The following is a 24114-nucleotide window of genomic DNA, read 5'->3' on the forward strand; positions in this document are numbered from 1 at the left end:
AGTAGTTTAGTTAGATCTGTGTAGCACAGAGTAGTTTAGTTCCGGTCAATGTAGTTCAGTGTGGTGTGGTTAAAGCTCTTAAAATTATGTCTGAAAATATTTATAATTATGCACCAGTAAAGCTGCTCAAGTGAAAATGGCAATATGAGGTCTGGATTATATTTCCACCCAGATATGTTGTTAGAACTGCCAATACATTCTGCCAAATATGCGTGCTCAGTAGTTGGCATTTAATGCAGCGTTTACCTGGACCGTTTTATCACTCCCAGCCCTCGGTCAAAACAAAGTGTGCCGACGTCATCGGGAGGCGACTCGTGCTGTGTGTGTTGCGAGCATGGCTGGAGCGGAGAGCGAGAAGAGGCCGGTCCTGGAGATGGTAAGATTTAAAAATATTCTGTAATTCAGCTTTGTTTAACTTTTTAATGTTTGTTTTTACGCCTTTCTTCAATTATAGCTACATTTGTGTTGTGACAATTAACCTGCAGAGTCTCAGGACTGACAGTAGACCTCCACCAGACTTTGGTACAATGTGGAGTACCACAAACTTCTTGTTTATTCACCGACAAAAAATGTCGCACACAATGTTCTACACTCACTGTCCATTCTTTCAGCTTCTTCAACTGTAAGGACCCCCAGAGGACACCACACAGAAGTATTTTAGTTATGGATCATTCTCAGCGCTGCAGTGACACTGACGTGGTGGTAATGGTGTGTTGCGTCTTTATGAGTGGATTAGACACAGCAGTGGTGTTGATACCCCTCAGTATCACGGCTGTCCACCAGCAGAGTTGTCCACCACTTAAAATATCCAGCCAACCAATCCTGTGGGCAGCGTCCACAGTGTCTCATATGACTGTGATAAAAACTGCCAGCTATATATATATATATATATATGTATATATATATATGTGTGTGTGAGAGGGAGAGATAGATAGATAGATAGATAGGTGTGAGTTTCATGCAATGTCCGTTTACAGCCACTTGAGGGCAGTGTTTAAATTTAATTCTTTAACTCTGAAGTATAGATGCAATAAATCACTTCTGTTAGGCTGTGGGTGAAGAACACTTTAGAGATTTAGAGAACATTCAGTTATTGCATATAGTCTGTACTAACTCTCTGTAGTCAGAAGTCTGTGCACAATGTTCATTGTGAGGGCTTTACACATATACTTTCAACAAATCTCCTTAAAAACAACAAATAAACAAAAAAGACTATTCCCCATTCTACCATTCATGGGAAGGAACGTGGCTCCCTTCTTTAATACGTCAAAGAACTCTGTCAACAATTTATTTATAAAAGGTAGTCACTGAACTGTTTGTCATTATGTTTTTGTACTTTGTACTTTATCGCAGTGATAGTGGATTACTGGAAAGAAAACGAACAAAGGCTATCTAGAATTTAAAGCTCTACTCTTGGTTAAAATGGAAAATAAAGGACAGTGATTTCTTTACTCCAGAGTCAACAGTGTTTTGCTGCTTTAGTCAAAGAGAACATTGAGGATATTTTATGAAGTAATAAAGTAGTTATAAGTAAAATAAAAAATCACTTCAGGTTTGTTGCTGAGTTCTTGAGCCAGACCAACATGATGTAGATTTGTAGATTCAAAAGAAAAGAGTTTTGATTCGCCTCTTCAGCTCTTATTCCGGCACGTTGTCAATTTTTCACTCATGCTGTATGAAAGAAGATAGCAATCACAAAGGCCTCTGGGTGTTGAGGGAAGGCTTTGAAGTTCAGTTCAGCCTCATTTCACTTTAGTCCAAACTTTCTGATTTTCGTCATGGACAGACTTCAAACCATCTGCTGTTTGAAATGATAAGAGACTTTTTCAATTAGTCATTGGAAGGTGACCGCTCCACTAATGGAGTTTTTATCGGTTGCTCCCTTCATCCACCTTCTTTATCCATGTGAAGTTTTTTTTTTTTTACACAGACAACTCCTCCTGTCCTGTGTCAACAGACATTTCCTGTTCAAAACAAAACCAAATATCCCCCTGTTATGATCAATGGACTTCTCTCACCCCCTGCTTCTCCACCCTTCCTCTTTATAAATAGCAGCTGATTACCTCCTCAACAGTTCGCTTTCATTCTTATAAAGCGTGGCTGTTAATTTGAAAAAAAAAAAAAAAGTAAGAATAAGAGGTTTGTGAATACTCCCAGGTGAACTGTAAAGCACACTGTAAAACGTTCCGCCAAAAGTCAAAATACGTTTGCCTTTTACAGCAAGTGCAGTCAGCTGTGGCAGGTTTGTGTCTGATGTTTTCTTATTTAGATTGGATCTCGAGCTCCAGGCTCGAATTTTGATTTAATAAATATTTCTCTCAATTTCCTGCAGTAACAGACTCTACACTACATAGTAGGGCATTGCTATTAATATTTGATTACATTCAGCCAAATAAACCTTAATGGGTTTATACTTAGACCTTAGCACCACTCCAGTGCATCCTGAAGTTAGTCAAAAATCACAGTTGCCCTGCTCCCTAGAACATTATTGTGGTATTTATTTACCTTTGTATTATACCCATGCACAGCTGCTCCAAAGCATCCAATTAAAGAGCAGGGCAAAATAAGAAACACTTATTTTATTCCATGTTTCTGTCATAAGCAGGCTAATGACTGATTGGGTGGACCTGTTTTACAGTTTGTGGGTTGGTAAATACTTCATATCCCCAAATGTAATATGCACAGCATTGAAAAAGTGAGATTTTCATAATATGATCTCTTTTAAAAGCTTTGTAATTGTTAAAGTTATACAGTTAAGAATTGTCTAAGGAGGGTGTCCATAGGGGAACTTGTTTAAGGTGCAGGTACTGGTCATTGTACTGTGTATAACGAATTCCGCATTCATACACACACTAGTGCACTAGGGCCGGTGAACATACCCCCCAGAGTGGTGGACAGCCATCCTCAGCACTCTGGGGGGGGGGGGGGGGGGGGGGGCTGTTGGGGGCTAGGTGCCTTTCTCAAGGGTAAATCCACCATAGAGGGAAGCAGGAGGACAGTGCTGTTCCTTCAGTCCCACCACCTCCAGTTTTTCTGACAGTCTTGCTGCTCAAACCAACGATCGTCGTATCCCAAACCTGCTCCTCTCTCTATTAGACCATAGTTAATACCATGACTGTGGTTATGCTACAGTTCTTTGGGAGAATATTCACTTCTGAACTGCTGGAGCTGACCATTACTGTGTTTGAACAGGTCCAGGCTGACGGAGCTGATGAAGGCTGTGTGACATTTGTCCTGCATGAGGAGGACCACACCCTGGGCAACTCTCTCAGATACATGGTCATGAAAAAGTAAGGGACGTGTTTTCCATTGCATGATCTGACAAACATGAAATGATTTTCCTGCTCCTGGCCCGAGCTGTTTTGTTTTATTTCTAAAGTTCTGTGCAGGATTGATAAGTACCTGGCTGTGACATTTGCATCTGCAGATTGTTGTCTTCTGAGATCTGAGTCTGAAAGACTTTGTGGGAGAAACTAGCACCAGATCTGATCCCAAGATACACAGCCACGGGCCAGAGAGAACTGTTACCTCCCTCACTCTAATAAGGACAAACAGTCAGCTTGATGGTGTCCAGGCTGATTTGGCAGGCCTCACTTGTGAATGTTGTTCTGGTTTAAGGATGACTTGCTAATGGCTGTGTTTTTGTTTCCACAGTCCTGATGTGGATTTCTGTGGATACAGCATCACACACCCCTCAGAGAGCAAGATCAACTTTCGCATACAGACACGAGGTGAGCCTTGGTCATCTCCCCACCCATCTCAGTTTTAATGGTTTTAAAATATTGATTGAAATGGACCTCTTCCATTGTCTGATGAATATCTAGAGATTTCAGTTTTCCTTTCCAGATTTCACAAAGCTAGTTCATTTGTTAGCCTTAAAAAATATTTGGTGGTTATATTTATGTACATTTTATTAGTTGATCCCAATGTATAAAATCATCTTTAAACACTGTGTAAATACACATTACACATGCTTGTAACAACTGTGCAACTACTGCTGATATAGCCACTTTACCATAGTACAAGTCCTGTAAATGTTCATATAAACCAACTTCAGGTTTTATTTATTTAATTAATGTAATTACAATGAGTACATGAGTAAAGTGGTTTTGGTACATATGTGCATTTACAGAATCTTTTCTACTGTAATCCATTTGTAACAGTGGATACATCAGTAGCAGTTATTACATGTGTACATAATCTTTATTAACGCTTATTTAAGACACTTTAAATAAAATGGGACAGATTAATGTTAGTATTAGTATTTATTAGTTTACAAACATAATCAAGTCAGTTTTCTAAAACCAGTCACAGTACACAATGTACAAGAATTTGTAGTCACCAGCTTATCCAATGTTTCTTTCAAATGAAGAGTTTTATTAGAGAGATTATCTCCAGTTTGTAAGAGCGTCTGCTTTTCTGTGATGGTTTTGCTGTGAGGACATGATTGCTTTCAACCAAAACAACATTAGAATTGAATGTCGGATAAACAGTTCTGGATCACACACACCACTCCAACCCATCCAGAAGGCATTAGAGCTACATCACTTCAGAGAAAGCAGTTTCACACTTTAATGCTTGGGGCTTTATACTCCTCAAGTTTGGCTTTGAGCATGGTGACAGGTTATTCAATAGCATCCCATACATCAGTGCTGTTCTTTCAGGATTATACAAGCTGTGTGTGTGTGTGTGTCAGCAGTGGGTTCAGTTTAGTGTAGCCGATTTCTACACATTTGGACATATAGTGAATTTTAAACAGCATGTGTATTTTAATGGAAAGCAGGAAATATTTCTTGGCACAATCTTTTCTTCTCTATTTCCTCACTCCACTTTTGCTTTCTTGGGTAATTTCTTGTTAATTAGATTATTTGAGCAGCCTCTTCCATGCCCTGAGATTGAAAGAGAGGCTTAGTGACCGGCAGAGAGCGGACAAAGAGCTCAGTTCAGCTTGTAATCTAATTGGTCAATGGAAGAGCAGAGACCCTGGAGGGGGCCTTCAAACACTGTCTGCACATCACCACCTATTACATCTGAAGCTGTCTCCACATGTTATCAACATCCATAAATAAGCTAGACTATATATTTTTAAATGAACATAACATAATATACTAATCATGCTTTAGTCGGGTTTATCCAACCGCGAGTGTGTTTCATTTTCAGTGAAATTAAGCTTTAAAGACTTAATAATCTGGCATGTCTACACCTCCCCCATTGCTTAACAACCTGGAATGTATGACGTCATAATTTTTTTCTTCATTCATGGAAACCAGGACAAACAACCTGATTGAAGTCTGGTGGTTTTTGGGTAGAAAGCTGGTCAAGAGTTTGTGTTTTCTATTCTACATAAATAACTCCGGGTTTACCGCAACCAAAACACAGCAAAGAAATATGCACTCATTGGCATTTTTATTACTGGATTGGCACAATTTCACTGGTACAAGTTAAATAACATGGTAATCTGCATACATTTATTTGTAGCTAACACTTTGTTCTGAATGCATTCGTGTAGAATTTATAAGTGACATTCCTGTGAAAGTAAGTACTTTGATCCAGTGGTTAATGTAACAGTTATGGTGTGCACTGGTTGTTGTTTATCAGGGTGGGCTTACAATTGTAGTCCAGTTCCCTTGGTCTGGAGCAAAGCAGAAACTAATATATTGTTGAATTTTAGTTAGTATCTGCTTGGATTCACATTGACATATCTGAAGTTGAGCCAAACATTTGAACAAAAATTACACTGATGTACAGATGGTGACCGTAACTGGTATACTGAGTATTTTCCAAAAGTGCCTTAGTCACATTATGAAACCCAAACAATTTGTTCTCTATAAATTCACTCCCTGTGAGTCCACTCACATATCAGAACATCTTTAGATGTTTCGCTTTTTTCCAGAGCGCATATGTAGAGATAAGGTGATGTTTTACTCTGTGCTTGGTCCATTTAGCACAGATGTTCATTTGGCTTTATTTGTTCCAAACCATGCTTTTGCAACATTTGTTGATACAAACAGCATTAAAGAATAAATGGAACACAGCATTGGACTGTGGAGCAGTGCAACTGCTTCCTCTTTCAGGTTACCTAGCTAAACGACTACTAGCTAAAACATTAGCTGACCAATTTTCAGTCAAATATTCACAGAAATGTTCCAGCAACTATAACTTCGTATTCAGTGGTCATGAGCGGTGCCACAAAGTGTTTACCTACTGTAATGTACCATAGGGAAACAAGATGCTATGAGTTTAATAACATAAAATGTGTACAGAGTCAGCAGCCTAGCCTCTTAAATGCATTTAGACTCACACATGCTAAGGCCATTGGGTGTTGAAATTTGTATTGAGCACAATGTAGACTGTACATTAAAATGCATGATATAGCAGCCATTTATTGTACAGGCTGAAAAGACTGAGGGTTATTTACTTAAAACACCACACACATGGTACAGTGATGATGATTAACACCACTGACCAAACACATGCTCAACCATGCAGTGTGTACACTTGCCTTAAAATAAATACATTCATTCATTATCTGTAACCCTTATCCAATTCAGGGTCGCAGTGGGTCCAGAGCCTACCTGGAATCATTGGGCGCAAGGCGGGAATACACCCTGGAGGGGGCGCCAGTCCTTCACAGGGCAACACAGACACACACACACATCTACGGACACTTTTTGAGTCACCAATCCACCTACAACATGTGTTTTTGGACTGTGGGAGGAAACCGGAGCACCCGGAGGAAACCCACACAGACACGGGGAGAACACACCAACTCCTCACAGACAGTCACCCGGAGCGGGAATCGAACCCACAACTTCCAGGCCCCTGGAGCTGTGTGGCTGCGACACTACTACTGAATGTAACTGCCTATTGCAGTGAGAATGCAATGAGAACTCGACTCAAAATATAACCCTAAACTTAACTCTAATCCTGACCCCCCAAGCCCAAAAAGTGATTTATACCGTTAAAATATATAATATTTCTGATGTTGTATGTTTGCTCTGTTTGTCTTTCATGCAATGATGGACAACAATGAGCTGACATTGTAAGAAAAACAAACCCTTCACCAGCAGCTGAAATTTGATGTTGCTTGAAATGTGGAAGTTGTTGTGAAGCCGAGTGTCCTGTGTAGCGAGACTAAGTGTTCCTGTTGTTCTCTTTCTCTATCCTACTCCATCCGGCTCCTCAAGGTGGACTTCCAGCCGCAGAAGCGCTGCGCAAGGGCCTGGATGACCTTTCAGACGCTTCTAAACATGTCCTTCAGACGTTTGAGGTGAGACGGCCTCTAACAAAGGAGCATCCACAGAAATACAAGCACAGATCAACCATAACATTATGTTTCTACTCTCGTTGTACATTCTCTCCACTGTCCACAGGAGTAGTTCGTAGTTCTACAATTACAGACTCTAGTCCATCTCTTGCCCTGCACACTTTGTTGGAACACATGTTTTGTTGGAGCACATTGATTTGTAGACTGAGGGGGTTTTAAACTTCAGCAGCCCTGCTGTGTATGATCCACTTATATCAGTGCAGCACACACTAACACAACCCCACCATGTCAGTGTTACTGCAGTGCTGAGAATGATCCATCACCCAAATCACACCTGCTCTGTGGTGGTCTAGTTTGGTCCTCACTTGAAAAGAACAGGCTGAAAGGGACCAAACAAAGTATGCATAGCATGAGATGAACTGTAATTGTAGAACTTTTATATATATATAAATTGTAGGTTTATATTGGTTATCATGACAGGTTAATGTACGTTAATGTTTATAAGTAGCTTATAAAAACCTGTTCATGCAAAGGCTTAAATCCAAACTTAAATCCAAGAGACCCTTATTATTTAAATAAATTTGTCTATTTGTTTATTTTTGTTCTGAAGTTGTACAAAAAAAAACACACACAACCGCCTCTCAACATCACCAGCGTCACCACCTCTTTGACGCTAGACCACCCGCTCTCCTCAATCTCCAGATAAACGTCTTTCCCCGGATTTTCCTGTTAGTGTTGGATGGTCTCTAGTGCAGATGGCCTTAGTTTCCCGCTCCCTGTAGGATCAGGTGTGTGCTTTCGCAGAAGTCCTGAGAATCTCTCTGAACTCAGGATTTCCTTCCTGCGGTGCTGGCTCAACCCTCAGAGCCTTTACTTGGCTCAACTACAGTCTGCACAGCTTTTCTCACAACACAGTCTTATTCTCAGCATGACTTCACTCCACCACTACAGCCAGTTGAGTTCATATCGCTTAAGCGAAGTTGAATTTTATGGTTCTTGGACATAGTTACAGCTCTGTTGGACGACTCTGTGTCTTTTAAGTAACACAGAGTCCATTTAGTAACAGTGTCCGAAAACATGGTGGACTATTTTCAGTGTACTCAAACAATCCCACAATGCACTGCAAAATGTAGAGTACAACCTATTGACACTAGCATATAGCATATAGCAGATTGCCCATAATCCGTTGCGTTGTTTGGTAAAAACCTGCATGAGATGTTCGAAATCATTCACTACCCTCCTGAAATCAGTTCCCTATAATCATGCACTGTATATAGAATAATATAATATGAATGGGGAACCATTTTGGACACACAAACTGTGGTCATCCCTAGATAAATAACATGTTTTGATGATTTCCAAAGTGAAAGTCCTCAACAGAGAACACACATCTGCTGATTATAGTGCAGGATTATTGTTTATTTGCTGAATTTAAATTACCCGGAATAAAATAACACCTACATTGTTGCTTGTTCAGAAGTTTAAGTTTATATATATATATATTCATTCATATATTTTTGTACATAGGCTACATGGACAAACTTCCTTTGGCACAATACAGTCAATTTGAAGTACAATTCTCTACAAATAATCAAGTAATAAATTATTGACAGAGCTTAAGAGGACCAAGACCACAATGAGTAATTTCTCAGAGTGGATAGCTCTGGAGTGCTCACTGTCTCTTGAAGGTGGATTAAAAATGAAAATGTGGTTGCAGAGCTTTGAAAAGAGGTCAGTGTTGAAGTTTTAGATCAGCTCTGCTTGTGCAAGTCTTATGACAGTGCTGTGAGCTGGAAGAAACTGGGCAGCTGCTTTTGTAGAAGCAGAACACAGCAGTGAGTCCAGATATCCAGAATACTGAGTCATGTTTCATTATTAAGCATCTTTTAAATAAATTAAACAAACTTTAAAAGATAGTTTAAGTTTATGATGTAGTTAAATTATTTTTATGGTTTAGATATTTTTATTGTAATGGATCACAGTAGATTTTCTATAAATGTTAACAAATCTTGTCAAATTGGGTAGATTCTTAAGTGTTAGGGTTAATATAAAGGTAACGTTTTAAGGTCATTTAAAGGGTTTTTAATTGAGTTTGTCTGAACTTCATTTTGCAGGCCTTAAAAGCATTTTTACCGACAGAACAAATGCATTTAAAATTTTAAGGATGTTATTTTTGATCCTTCAAAACATTTTCAGCACACTAATGCCATACAATATATATATATATATATATATATATATATATATATATATATATATATATATATATATATATATATATATATATATATAAAATTTATTTTATTGGTCAATTGATAGAAGTGCCTACTAGCCCTACATGTGTGATGGTATATAAAGGCACACTGGAGAGCAGTTCAGACTTGAATAACAACCAGTGAATGTTTCCTTCAACAGACGCAGGTGAAAGAGTTCAGACTGAAGCAAGGAGAGGCTATGGAGTAGAGCCAACTTTAAAGAGCAAGACAACTCTCACTTAAGCCAAATGATGATGGACTAAAACCTGGAAAAACTTCAAATCTTACAATATTGAAGACCTTTCTGCTCTTACTTAAAACTCTCCTCACTAATGGATTCTTGTACAGTATAGATCATCATTTTTTAAATCTTCTACATTTTTGTTCGATTTTGTAAGTCATGAGTAAATATCACAAGTTGGATTCAGATTTCATGTAACTAGATTTGTACACTAGCAGCACCCTTACAGTTCCTTATTTGTATAGTTTTGGCATTTATGGCATAGATGTAACTTATAAAAAAGTGCTAGTAGACCCCTATGTCAAATCCACACCGTTTATGATGAGTTAAATCTACCATTTTAAAAAGATGCCCCACATGATCAGAGAGAAGCAAGAATAATACACTGATAATGTATGGACACAAATTTTGGTGTTACATGGTGAGGCCCATGTTCCCAGTCTGAGAACCCAGAAAACCTGCTTTAGACATCAAAACTCCTACTGCTTTCTTTAGCAAACTTTATATTCAGGAACAAAGCAGTTACATGTAGAAATGAATTTGCTTCTTGAGGTTCCTCTCTGGTGCTGTGATCTGTCTCTCTTGATTTACTTCAGGGTAAGAAATGAACTCAAGGTAAAATATGAACAAAATTTCCTGGAAAAGCTTCTGCTCAAGTCACAAGTGCTAATTTTGGGCCCAGCTCTTCCAAACTAAAGAACCATGTAGTGGTTATTACAAAACATTCCATGGATGTTCAAGAGGCACTAAACGATTTAGAGCTAAACTTTAGAGCTGACAAATAATGTTTCCTTTAGACTCCAAAAACATGGATCTGTTTTTACACAAACATCACATGTACTTATTTCGTGGACTCTGTCACAGAATGGTTTTGAGATTAAAACGTGGTACATAAACCAAATCAGTTGGGGGGGAAAGAGCTGACCCCTCTGTCTAGACCAAACATATTTGCGAGCGCCTCCAGTCTAATTGAGTTTTGCAAGCATTCTAAATTCCACAACCACAACCCAGCTAGATTTGTCTTTGGCCAACAAACTAAAATAAACAACACAATCAAACAAATCATGGCAATGCAAAGACTGGAAACCACAAAGTGATAAAATAGCATTTATTGTAGCTTTTTTAACAATACTTAAGTACAGTATAAAAGAATTGTTAATAGAAAAAATAATAAACACTCTGGGGAGGAATGAACATACACAATTGAATATTGTAAGTAAACCAATTATCTATATATCTTAAAATATTAACACTGCTAACCAATATAATCATAGTTGTATGATTGATGTGGGACTAATGTGATAATTAGTCCAGTACAAAGAGAAAAACTCTGTAAAAATGTACAATAAAATAAAAAATATATTTATATAGTTTTACCTAATGTTTACAATATTGCTGGTAAACTTCACCTTAAAAACAAATTCATATTCACTTTGAATTCTGAAACACATTGAGGTAACAAGGTTCTTTTAACCACTACATACTGTCCAAGATAGAGACCTTAATTTAGGATTTTGTAGTAGAATCGGCAAATAGATATTTTTAACCAAACCTATTCAACCCAGCCTTGTTTAGAATTTTCTCATGCAGGTCTAGAACAACTCTCGCAGAATATCAACAAAACACAGCAAAGCTGTGCAAATGCAAGCAAAATGCAAATGTTTTTGAGGTCAAATTTCCCTTTTAAGTACTAAAAAAAGTTAAAGAAACTTATCGGTTAGCTCAGATGCAGATGAAGTTGTTACAGAGATTCCAGTCTGTAACATGTAGGGGTTACTCCAAAGCCCCTCGAGTTCAGAACAGTGCATTTGAAAGATTAAAATAAGGTAGCACTTTACTTTGATAACAAAGGACACAAGTAATAAAATATAGGTGTATATAGATAATGAACATTTACAGTAATGAGAGCTATCTAATTTTGTTCCTGTGGATTAAGATAATGTGTCAGGTTAGACTTTTTTTTTTTTTGAAAGAGTCTTGAAAAATAAAAGTGCAGTAATTTGATCAAAGCTTTACCTATATTTCCTTCGAATGATATTTATCACCACAGTGGTTAATGTTTCATTTATCAGAGTATAGAGAAACTGCTGAGTCTTTTTGTAACAAGACATAACCTACTAAAACCAAAAAACATATGTTTTAAGCTTAGATACACTGGTGGACTTAATGTTATCCCTTGACAGAAATGACATGCTCTTGCTTCTTTATCCATGAACTAGTCAAAATGAATCACAGTGACACAAAGGTGAAAGTGACACAACTGATCACAGCTTATATCATGTTCAATACATAAGCTGCTATTGAAATGAAGTGACACATTGCAGTTTCCTGCATTAGTATATCTATAAAACTGAGTGGCAGTGCTAGTTCAGTGACACAGGAAAATGATTTGTATTATACACTCAGGTTTCAGGGAAGTTCCTCTTGTAAAACCCCACTAGCCTTATGCTCTGTCCTTTGGGTTGTCTAAGGAAAAGATGAAGGCCAGCAGCATCTAGTCCAGTCTTAGCATCTGAGTCTCGTCCTGGGTTTCTGGAAAGAGTAGACTCCTAGCGCTGGGCAGGTCCACATTTAGACTTCCAGTGTCCAGCCTGTTTTTATCTATATGGACCTGACTCTACTAACTATGAAAAGCTCAGCCAGTTTGTGTGATTTCATCTTTGAAGTTGCTTGACACGTTCCTATCCTTGTATGGCAGTGACCTGGTGAACTTCCCTCAGTCTCGGCATCCTGGCAGTGTTGAAGCTGATTCCTCAGAACTTGGGAGAATCAACTGGATCTCTAGATTACTATGTACCTCAGTGTAGATTGGTTAAGGCTCTGATATGTCACTTGGTCTGTTGTTGTTGATAGGGCAGCTGCCCCAGGAGCTTATGATTATGTAGGTTGTTTTAAGATGAACTAAATTTCTGACTGGACCGCGAGCTCGACCGATCCAGTCCGTTACCGTGGCATGAGCCCTTCCAGCGTATCCCAGAAGCCCGCTCATCAATTGGAGTGACATCTCTATGACACCAGCAGCACAGGCAGGACTAATGAATTGAAATCAAAGTGAGACAATGTGAGTGATTTTTATTTTCACATGTTAAAGAGGAATTTCACAGATTTTTGAAAAGATGTAAGCAAAGTAATCTAAAAACTAGGCAAGCTATACATGTCATCTGAATGTTTATATGTTATAAATAATTTGCTAATAAGGACCACACCAGTGAAGGCCAAAACCGGGAGGTGAACTCATTATTTTGGGCAGGGGAGTTCAGGGCAGTTTAGAGATGTGTGAAGGTGTGTAGCTCATTAAATGAGAAAAAAAAAGGTCAAGACGGGGACTGAGGTGGGAGCAAGTAGTTTGTCCATCATAGAAATGACGTGAGTTTGGTGGGTATACAGGTGCATCTCAGTTAATTAGAATATCATCAAAAAGTTGAAAAATTTATTTCAGTAATTCCATTCTAAAAGTGAAACTCATATATAGATGCATTACAAACAGAGTGATCTATTTCAAGCATTTATTTCATTTAAATGTTGATTATGGCATACAGCCAATGAAAACCCAAAGGTCATTATATCAGAAAATTAGAATAATCAACACAAAACACCTGCAAAGGTTTCCTAACTCTTTAAATTGGTCCCTTAGTCTGGTTCAGTAGGCTACACAATCATGGGGGAAGGCTGCTGACTCGACAGATGTCCAGAAGGTAGTCATTGACACTCTCCTGTTGTATCCAAGCATATTAATGGAAAGTTGAGTGGAAGGAAAAAGTGTGGTAGAAAAAGGTGCACAAGCAACAGGGATAACTTCAGCCATGGAATGATTGTTAAGAAAGGGTCATTCAAAAGATTTGTGGGAGATTCACAAGGAGTGGACTGCTGCTGGAGTCAGTGCTTCAAGAGCCACCACACACAGACGTATCCAGGACACAGGCCACAACTGTCGCATTCCTTGTGTCAAGCCACTCATGACCCAGAGACAACACCAGAAGCATCTAACCTGGGCCCAGGAGAAAAAGGCACTGGACTGTTGCTCAGTGGTCCAAAGTGTTGTTTTCAGATGAAAGTATACGTTGCATTTAATTTGGAAATCAAGATCCCAGAGTCTGGAGGAATAGTGGAGAGGTACACAATCCAAGCTGCTTAAGTCTAGGGTGAAGTTTCCACAATCAGTGATGGTTTGGGAAGCCATGCCATCTGCTGGTGTTGGTCCACTGTGTTATATTAAGTCCAAAGTCAGTGCAGCCATCTACCAGGAAATTTTATGCAGATTTCATTTTCCAGCAGGACTTGGCCAAACGTACCAATACCTAGTTTAATAGCCATAGTATCACTGTGCTTGATTGGCCAGCAAACTCACCTGACCTAAACCCCATAGAGAATCTGTGGAGTATTGTCAAGAGGAAGACGAGACACCAGACCCAACAATGTAGACGAGCTGAAGGCCGCTATCAAAGCAACCTGGGCTTCCATAACACCTCAGCAGTGCCACAGGCTGATCACCTCGATGTCACTCCGCATTGATGCAGTGATTCATATAAAAGGAGCCCCGACCAAGAATTGAGTGCCTATGCCGTAAATACTTTTCAGTCTGCCAACATTCCAGTATTCATTTTTTTTGTTCGGGTTTCCTCCCACAGTCCAAAAACACACGTTGGTAGGTGGATTGGTGACTCTAAAGGTGTGAGTGAATGTGTGTGTGTGTCGCCCTGTGAAGGACTGGCGCCCCCTCCAGGGTGTTTTCCTGCCTTGCGCCCAATGATTCCGGGTAGGTTTTGGACCCACCACAACCCTGAACTTGATAAGCGGTTACAGACAATGAATGAATTAACTTTTTGTAGATTTTCTAACTTATTGAGATGCCTCTGTATATAGGGGATGAAGGAAGGAGTTCTGGTGTGGTCCTACTCCAAAAATGACATTACATAATTCCAAATAAAGGTAAATAATAAAGAAAGGGATGAAGTAAAATTAACTTTGGTATTTTGCCTAATAATAAGTGCAGTCTTCTGCCCTGCATTTTATACACCAAAATATGATCTCAAATATATTGTAAAAAATCTTATGTTAATCATTTATGCTGAAATTTATAGAACACACAGTAGAAATGTGATTTAGCATATTAATGTAATATATATACACATTATATATATGAGAGATGGAATTTATTTTTAATGAATCTTTAAAATGAATACAAAACCCTTAGTGAGATTCAAAATGCAGATACATTAAACTGTGCCAAAAAAGACAAATACAGACACAGTTAATATGCAGACTATACCAAAGTGTCTGCTGCTTACCTTGAAACAATTTTTGAATTTCTGGCTGACGAAGTACAGTGCAACTGGGTTGATACAGGAGTTGAGTGAGGCCATGTTAATGCCAATATAATCCATCACCAGCAGGAAACTAGGGTTAAAAGAGGAAAGTGGAGGAAGAGGTGAACAGGAAGTAAGCAGTACTTGCACTGAATTTCCATGATCTGCTCTAGAACCACACTTCCTATTTGGAAGACCTGCTGCTTCCACGCTACTTATCACAGCAGTGCTATTTTTAACTAAATTTGGACAAAGACAACTAGCAGATGACCAAGGCATGAAGGAAGTGGATACCTGAGGAGCTCACAGCGGCTGGCTTCACTCGGATTGTAAATGGCCTTTTTTATAATTCTGCTGAGGTGAAGAGGCAACCAGCAGAGAGCAAAGATCACCACCAGGCAGAATACAGTTTTAGCCACTTCTCGCCGCTGAAAGACAAACAACAATATAAACTTGTAAGTGAGAATTTTGGGTTCTCTCAAAAATCATATAAAAGATTGTGATTGATAATGGGATGCATATTGTTTCTATGAAAATGTATCAGAAATGATCAACACCTGCTTCATATGGTCATTAAGGGCAATGCGCATTCCTTTCTTCCGATTCAGCATTTCACATGACATGAGGGTATAGAAGACACCAGTACATGCCAAAGGTAAGCAGAAGTAAAATCCAAACAGCCACCAGTCCTTTACATCCTGATAAAACTGTGAAGAAAGGAATTCAAAAAGTGTATGACAAAATCCCTGCATGACTAGCACAATCAGAATTAAGGCAATGTTCAGTTTGGACCACAAACTCCTCTTTTTTTGTGAAGAAGTATTAGTGCATAAGTGTGTGGGTAAGAGATAAGGTTAAAGTGATATTTGTGGTTGGATTTGCATGAGCATGGCTGTACCTGCAGGAACGATGTGCTCTGTTCAGGATGAAGCATGCAAACCCGTATTTTATTCCCTCTGTAAATCATCTCCAACATGTCGAAGCACAAAGCCTCCGGCAGTGCTAGCACCACAGACACCAGCCAGATGAGAGTAACTTCCAGAACCTTCCATAGTGGAATCCCCATCCCCTTGACCCGGCTCCAGGAGGTTACTGCGTGATATCTGTTGATCACACAGAAGTTTGACATGTGCAAGTCACTCATGCTGTGCACACTGATGCACCTCCATACCACCTTTGCATCTTTTGCTGATGGTCTGGATGGCCCTTTTCACCTTTGGCACAGAGAACTCAATCGCAAACCTGGAAAATCCGACCACCACACTTTCGGACCATCTGAGATGGGCTTGGGCACAAAGAACTTACCAACATTTCGGCATAGAACTGATTTATGGTTTTCAGGTTGTATTTCTAATGCAGCAGTGGACTGTTTTTGGTGACAACAGTTTCCCAAAGTACTGTCAATCCCATGTGGCTATAGTTATCGCAGCAGAAGTTTCTCATGCCGTGCTGTTGAGGATTTGAATGTCACGGCCATTCAAACAGTGGTGTCCGGCCTTGCCCCACGCAGACTGAGATTTCTCTGGATTTCCCAAATGTTTTCGCAGTATTGTGTACAGTAGATGGTGAAAGAATTTTCTTTTGAGCTGTTTGACAATTCTCTCATGACATTTTGCTCAAAGTGGTGAGGGATGACCCATTTTGTTTGTATTTAAAAAAAATATAATCATGTTGGTTAGGCAAACTTTTCTGAAACAGTGAAATAGTTTACAAAACAAACCCATCTGTATTTAATTGTACACATAACAACTGTGAACTGTAATGCTACTTTTAATCTTAAAACCAAATCAGTTACAGATTTGTCATCACAGGAAAAGCTGCTCCCAACATATCACTGACCCTTCAGGGGGACAATGATTCAGAAACAAGTGACAACCCAAATGCATTAGCTGTATTGAAAATAATAATTCATTAGCATGATGAAAATAAGTGCAAAAAAGTACAACATTGGAGATAAAACTTTTGGTAAAAAGGGTCTACACAAAAACAAGGAAGACACTGCAGATAACCCAATCGAACCAAGTGAAATGTGGAATACGTTTTTGTGGGTTAAACAGCTTTTATCCTTCTGGAGAGGCTTTAAACCTTTGATAGCATTCAGCTAAAAGAGCTTTTGTGAAGTCAAGCACGGATGCTGGATGATTAGTTCTGAATCATAAATACTAAATATTGTGTGTACTCAGAATGTTATTTATATGTCTTCAATTTTGAGCATTCATAATGCCAAAGTGTGTTCGTTGCCGAGCATCTTATGACTCCTTTGAAGCCTTAAGGCCCCCAAGGCACAAGTAAAGTCTGTATTGCACTTAAGTGGTTTCTAGGGTTGTTCATAGCATGCCAACACCATGTTCCTCACAATGCATGAAAACAACATGCCCTTGCATCATTTTCCTGACAAATTCTCAGCTTATCCAGATGTCTGGAAGTGTTTGATTGTTCTCTGAACAGTGGCAGGCGATATATTTATGCACTTACACATTTTGTGCATCAAAACCCAGCATTTTATTGGGGAGCATACAACTAAAACTTCTATTTGACAGTTCTTTGGATTGTAATGGTTTCCATAACTAAGGGGTTTATGATGGTTCTGCTCCTGGGAATGTTAAAACACTAGAGAGTTTAGAATAATAAATTAACATTTTGGCGTCTGTTTTATGAAAAAATATCATGAGGAATATTGTTAGGAAAAGCAAAGTTAAGAACAATTCTTTTCAATCAAAAACACATAGTTCTAAATTCCATACTGTAAAACCATTACATCTTTAAGCATAAGTTACAAACATTTTTTTTAAATCATTCTATGAAATGTGCCAATAAATGTATTTTACTTTGCTCCAGTTATGCTCCAGACCATTGAATGAATGAATGAATGAATGAATGAATGAATGAATTTTGCACTTGAACATCACGGTATTAAATGATCTTCCAAACTAGGAGGTGACAGTAAAAAGGTGAAACCTAATTATTTGTGTAGTCATGTGCAGACTGTGACACATTCATTGACTAACCTGTCAATACTGAGGGCACACAAACTGAGCACTGTGATGCCCACCGATGCCTTCTGGATGAATGGCGTGAGCTTGCAGATGTAAACACCGAACGGCCAGTCTTCTGCCAGCAGCTGCAGATAAAAAAATATTTTCCTTTATTAATAATAATTGACATTTATATACATTATTCTATTAGAAACTTTTAGCAGATAATGCACATATTATAATTTCACTGCATATGGAAGAGTTACTTTATAGAAACTCTGATAGGCTGATTCTAAAATACTACAAATAGATTGCAAGCATAAACCAACATTTCAACAGTCATGCCAATTCAAGGCTAGACAAAGTAATTGGTACTAAAGAAAGATAAATATTACCAAAGGCATGTTGTTCAGCTTGATTGAACAGGTCTTTGACTTTAAGCAAAATGAAGACAGAGTACGCAGAAACTCAGCCATTCAAAATAAAAGCTTTTGAACAAACATGCTGCTTTTGTGTTAGAATAACATTTGTTTGAAGAAAAAAAAAATCACCTAAGGCTGAAATGTTGCATAGATTATTTAATAAGGGAAAAGACTGACTTTGCCTAAAATGATCAACAGAACAGTCTGATGGGTGAACAGTCTACACAAGTCAATATAGATATAATATACAAAGCAAGTTTGCCCAAAAATGTCCGAAATTCACAGTTCCCTATATTATACAGTACATAGTGTCCTATTATAGGTAACTGATTTCAGGAGGTTAACAATTTCAAACACTATTCCATGTGGTTATTTTACCAACAATGCAGTGGATTAAGGTTAATCAGCTATCTGCTGATGCACATGGGATGTACACTGCAATACAAAATTGCTGAACCCCAAAATAGTGCACTATATAGGGAATAGGGCACAGTTTTAGACACGGCGCCTGTGGATTTACTTCAGCTTCAGTTCCAGTGATTAAAACATGAAACACCAAGCAAGAACAATATTTTACAGTTTCTTGGAGTCCCTTTTTAAATTTCCTCACTGAGAAGAGATCATGATTTTTTTACAAGTCACCCGTAAATCAAACTGTTCAGTTGGACTATGAGGTCAGTGCCCTTCCCTGTGTTGAAATTGGTGCCCAGAACTAATCCTTCTAGCACACAATGGAGCAATCTGTCATTTTAGGACTGGTCTCTGGCTCTAGGCTCGGATCTGCCTTTATCTGCGTGCCTGCCCATTAGAGGTCATAAGCCAAGAATTTACTATGTGAACACAACTGCCTTTTAATGTGCTGTGTCTCAATTCCGACTCTTTCTAAACATATTAGGGTCATCTGTTTTTTTTTTGGACCAGGGCTGATGGCTCACTGCAACTTAATTTTGATTCATTCTCACTTCATTTAATTTGATTTAATTTAAACTTTTTCTGGCCAAAAAAAGCAAAAAAGGCATTTTCTCCTCACATTCCTTGCACCTTAGGACCCTGAAGCTCTGTTGGTGAGGTCTCCTACCTTAAAAACGCTCATGGGGATGGTGATGAGGATGTACAGCAGGTCTCCCAAAGCTAAACTGCCAATCAGTACATTCGGTCCATTCCTCATGCACTTGTTCTTATAGATTATGCGCAACAAAGTTGAATTTCCAATTATGCCCACCACAAATATCAAGCAGGATATGACTGTGTTGACATATCTGAAAGTATGTTTAATCTCAGTGCGTTTGGTGCATATGGGAAAGGAAGGACCACGTGTTGGGCTCCTCAGCACGGGACGCTCAGCTTCATTGGAGGTGTTCCATCCTGCAGTCTCAACCTTCTGACTGGAAGCGTCATCAAGGCTAACTTGGGTGGAGTCTCGGCTGAAACGAGAGGCCCAGGAGCAGCCTGCCAGCAGCAGGATCACCAGACACGCACCCTTCATCTTCTGCTAAAGGGGTGGTGAAAACACTGGGAACAGTTCGGTTCTTCAGAAATTTTGTAGCCAACCTGTGCCAAAAAAACACATCATGTTAGGTTGTCCAGTCATGACCTTACACATGTAATGCAGTTTATTTAAGATGCTAGGACAAGATAGAGTTGCTGGGAGAGTTCACTAAGTGTCCTGGAAAAATGTTTATCTTTCATGTAGCTGAGAAATATCCATTACAACCTAGTCCACACAGCTGGACGAAAACACAGATCTCTGGTCTTTTAAACAAAAATTAATTGAAAACATTAAAGGAAAATCAGTTGTCAACTTACTAGGGCAGTCACTACAGATAGTATGAACATTCATGTAGTCTAAAAAAATATTGACTCACTGTATAGTTTATTTTTTTATCTAGTTTTTTTGTTTGTTTTTCTTTTGCGTTATTTGAAAAAATAAATAAATAAAAAAAAAACATAAAATACCATAAATTAAAAAACATAAAACATAACCATTATTGTGTTCTATGAAACGTGGACTGACAACCTCTGCATAAATGTGCTTTATACGAAAAATTGCAGCAAGTCTCCAAAAAAAATAAAAAAAATAAATAAATAAATAATGGACACTGTAATAAAGGCATATGTTCGATCAGCTAAATACTGAACATACTGATATTTATTTGTTGAGGTTTCTAATTTCTGTGGGTTTTTTTCCTGATATGCAAAAGTAGTAACCATTTCCTGGCCCTGATCGTATTTGTGAGTATGAATATAAAATGCTTCAGACATAAACCACATATTTTTTTGCTTGGTATCTGCTTGTAAACAGTGATGGCCTGTTCTACTAGAAGGTTGTTGTGTGAACGTTTTTCGAACTTCATAAGCCTGACCTTCTGGTTCTTCACAAATACTCCCCACCCTCCGGGCCCCAGAATATTATTATATTACTTCTTCAGGGCTGGACTGGGACTACAAACAGAGGAGGCCTTTCTCTTTCCTGTCTTAAGGGCATCAGAAGTCATGTGTGCTCCTCTCAGTATGAATAGCTTGATTGATAGACCGCTAAAACATATATGGCACAACTTGAAAACTGGCAAGTGCAATTATTAAATGTTGAACAATGCTGAACATAAGAGCATTGTAGAAATTAGGGCACGTCTGTGTTATTATCACAACATGATATTGTGTGTCATTTTGCAAAAAGATATGCATTATCGTGTAATATTATAAAGCATTAATTGAATGAAAAAAGTGCAGACAACGTATTCAAAATTAAATCTCTAAAAAATCACTATAATCCATTTCCAGCCAAATTTTGTTTTTAGAAAGTTTTGTCTAAAACTAAAGCACATCATTTTACTGTAGGGCTGAATTAGTAAACAGCTAGTAGTTTGAAAACAGAGCAAAATTAGCTAAAAATGACGTGATACAAAGGAGTCAATGTAGTGGTCAAACAATGGCATTGAAAATGAAAAATAGGCCACTGAGGTGGAGGTCAGAGGCCATCAGTCATGACCTTGTGCCATATCTATGAGGGGTACTCTCTGATTGTGGATACCCTAATGTCTCATGAAAAGAAGCATAATAGAACAGCTGCCATGCAAGCATGTACCGATTCATCAGGCCATCCCAGAGTAGCCTCGGGGTAATGCTGAGTTTTTGAATCCTTTTTCTGGGGCTGAAAAAGTCCCAGTGAAAACAATCAGCTTCAAGAAGAAAAAAGCCAGCTGTTACAGATTGGTAGCACTCTTCTGTTTTATTTGCTCCCTTGATTAAAACAGCAGCAATGAATCATGAAAGTTGGAGCTATTTTTTCATATAACGGTGCCACAGAGCTTGTGTTCATTGATAGGCTCATTAACTTTGACACGTATAAATTCGTTCAACATGTAAACCTGCAGACATCTGCTAAGAAACTGCACCAAAGATAACATTCAGTATAAAAAAAACAGTCAGCATTTGAAAGGATACCTTGCCCAAGAAACTATGTATAAAATAAATACATTCCACATGGTGTTATATTTAGTTTTCAATGTAACATATTTTTATACCAGCTTCAGTTTCACAACCTGCATGTTAAATCACACTTTCTTTTCCAACTTCTATCCATCACATGAACATGTATTTGAATTTTGTTGGGAACACTTCTTTGTATTGAGTCTAAAGAACAAGCACCTTCAGGTTGAATATTTCTAGAGATAAAGTGCTATCAGGACTCAAAATTCAGGGCTTTGACACTGGTCTCTTTTTGGTAAAACTCCAAATATCAGTTAAGTCCGTGTTTTGTAAACTCCAATCACATAGCAGCACACCAACAGAACAGATTTAACTTAAAATAAAATTGATAACTACATAAAAACATTTAAATTGCACAAAGCAAAAATTCGTTTTTGAAAGTACTCAGGAAAGTAGCCTACAAATCCATTAACATGTTACTTAATACACATACTTCAGAAAATAATTGAGAAAGTAATAGAGTACCACTCTCTGTAACATGGACTTTCTGATGAACCAATCTTGAGTCACCTTCCTATAATCTGCATATTACAGTTATTTCATAAAAGTCTGAATATGTGGTTTAAGAAGATAACCCTCAGTATGTTAGTGGTAAAGTCAGCCACCCCCCCCCCCTCCTGTCTTCAATTTGATCAAAATGTAATATTTAGATATGAATTAGCAAGAAAATAAAATCCCCTAATGTTTTAAGAGTGGCGTAGATTTTTGCAGATCCTCAAGTCTGCATTCATTCCTTTCCTTTATCTCCACTTCTCCATCCACCACTTGCTTGCAAGTCAAAAGCCTTGCCCTTCAAACTGACAGAATTTCCTAAGGTTTATGACGTCAGAAACCTAGCTGCGTGAATCTGTTTCAGACGGTCTCTGGAGCCGTTTCAATCTGCTCAGAAGTCAGCTAGCAGAATATAAACAACGATATGAAGATGTTAGCAAGGTTTAAAACTTTATTTTTACTAGAGTGAGTCTTTGAAACACAAAGACGTATCAAAAGTGATGATATTTTCAACGTCATATTTAATGAACTAAAAAAAATATCTGCGATGTTCCTTCATAATGATTCCTATAATATAAAGACATTTAATATTAAAATAGGCTATACAACAACACTCAAGGTTTCAAAGCTCAGAACACACAACAAATGTACATAAAAGTCTCTCCCGTAAATAAAGCGTTTGACCACTCTGTGCCTGTTCACAAAAACAGAGCTTTTCTTTCTTTATTGGTTCTTAAAACAAGGAGTAAATCCTGCCGGAAGCGTTTGACGGTTATTAATAAAGTTTACCTCAGGCTCCGCGTCTGAGAACGACTTCAGATTTCTTCTCAGAGAAATTCAATTTTCTCCGTTAAATCCTTGGGTTATTCCAGTTGTTAAATTAGTTGTTTTGTTCGGTGATGTCTGAAATATCGATGTTTTTGCCGCTGTGTGACCCTCTACTGTCTGTGATGCTAACTAACGGCTTCTCTCTCAGTGAGAGGGTTTATATGGGTACTGCCGTGTGGAGGAGAACCAATGAGCAAGACATACCCTCCCAAACACAGCTTTCACATTCCCATGCTGGTACATCCCAACAGGGTTCCTTTAGAGTAGCGGTGGTTGAGGTCCCACAGATGTAACATTTACACATTTGTCCGCCAAGTAAAGTTAAAAGAAGTCCCACTTCAGTCCTAGCATTCGCAAAGATCCCAACACTGTCTCTACTCCACAAAACACATTCAGCTGTAGTAACTGTTTGTAGACGTCCCTCTGATAACACATCTACATATATCCGTTAAACAAATGCGATTTCTCGTCTACAAAATGCAGTAAATTGTGACTCATGCCTTATATATATATATATTACATTACAAAGGGTGCCTAATCTTTTGACTGAATATGTTAAAACCTGTATAAATAAATAAATGGGTGCAAGGTGGGAATACACCCTGGAGGGGGCGCCAGTCTATTGCAGGGCGACACATATTCATTTACACCTGTGGACACTTCTGAGTAGCCAACCCACCAACCAATGTTTTTGGACCATGGGAGGAGACCAGAGCACCTGGAGGAAATCCACACAGACACGGGCAGGACGCACCACACTTCTCACAGATCACAGTTCAATGCTCAATCCCACAACCTTAGGACCCTGGAGCTGTGTGACAGCGACACTACTTGCAGTG

At 38.5% G+C, this 24114-nt stretch overlaps 2 protein-coding genes across 3 annotated transcripts; one reads left to right on the top strand and one right to left on the bottom strand.

The window, feature by feature from the left end:
- Positions 1–71: 71 nt before the first annotated feature.
- polr1d (RNA polymerase I and III subunit D) lies at positions 72–10870 on the top strand. The gene is made up of 5 exons (XM_066649883.1): positions 72–376; positions 3193–3290; positions 3655–3731; positions 7188–7270; positions 9683–10870. The coding sequence occupies exons 1-5, from the start codon at positions 335–337 to the stop codon at positions 9728–9730; spliced, it is 348 nt and encodes a 115-aa protein (XP_066505980.1). The 5' UTR covers positions 72–334; the 3' UTR covers positions 9731–10870.
- Positions 10871–11168: 298 nt separating this feature from the next.
- Positions 11169–23569, bottom strand: LOC136674037 (endothelin receptor type B-like). 2 transcript variants are annotated; one of them, XM_066649881.1, is made up of 8 exons: positions 23480–23569; positions 19545–20017; positions 18078–18190; positions 15968–16172; positions 15627–15776; positions 15364–15497; positions 15052–15160; positions 11169–12795 (listed from the first exon to the last, which is right to left on the bottom strand). In XM_066649881.1, exons 2-8 carry the CDS (start codon positions 19950–19952, stop codon positions 12655–12657), a joined length of 1260 nt encoding a protein of 419 aa, XP_066505978.1. In that variant the 5' UTR covers positions 19953–20017; positions 23480–23569; the 3' UTR covers positions 11169–12654. The 2 variants fall into 2 exon arrangements, with proteins under 2 accessions (XP_066505978.1, XP_066505977.1); XM_066649880.1 differs by lacking the exon at positions 23480–23569 and adding an exon at positions 23237–23393.
- Positions 23570–24114: the final 545 nt, after the last annotated feature.

This window comes from Hoplias malabaricus, chromosome 17 (genome assembly GCF_029633855.1).
Source record: "Hoplias malabaricus isolate fHopMal1 chromosome 17, fHopMal1.hap1, whole genome shotgun sequence".
Taxonomy (NCBI): domain Eukaryota; kingdom Metazoa; phylum Chordata; class Actinopteri; order Characiformes; family Erythrinidae; genus Hoplias; species Hoplias malabaricus.

Excerpts from the sequence above, each read along its gene's own strand:
- polr1d (XM_066649883.1), top strand. The coding sequence starts at position 335 with ATGGCTGGAGCGGAGAGCGAGAAGAGGCCGGTCCTGGAGATG. Across the intron at positions 3,291-3,654 it reads AGATACATGGTCATGAAAAA|TCCTGATGTGGATTTCTGTG; the intron begins GTAAGGGACGTG and ends TTGTTTCCACAG. Across the intron at positions 3,732-7,187 it reads CTTTCGCATACAGACACGAG|GTGGACTTCCAGCCGCAGAA; the intron begins GTGAGCCTTGGT and ends CGGCTCCTCAAG.
- LOC136674037 (XM_066649881.1), bottom strand. The coding sequence starts at position 19,952 with ATGAAGGGTGCGTGTCTGGTGATCCTGCTGCTGGCAGGCTGCTCCTGG. Across the intron at positions 15,777-15,967 it reads AGAGCACATCGTTCCTGCAG|TTTTATCAGGATGTAAAGGA; the intron begins GTACAGCCATGC and ends CTTTCTTCACAG. Across the intron at positions 15,161-15,363 it reads AGCCGCTGTGAGCTCCTCAG|TTTCCTGCTGGTGATGGATT; the intron begins GTATCCACTTCC and ends TTTTAACCCTAG.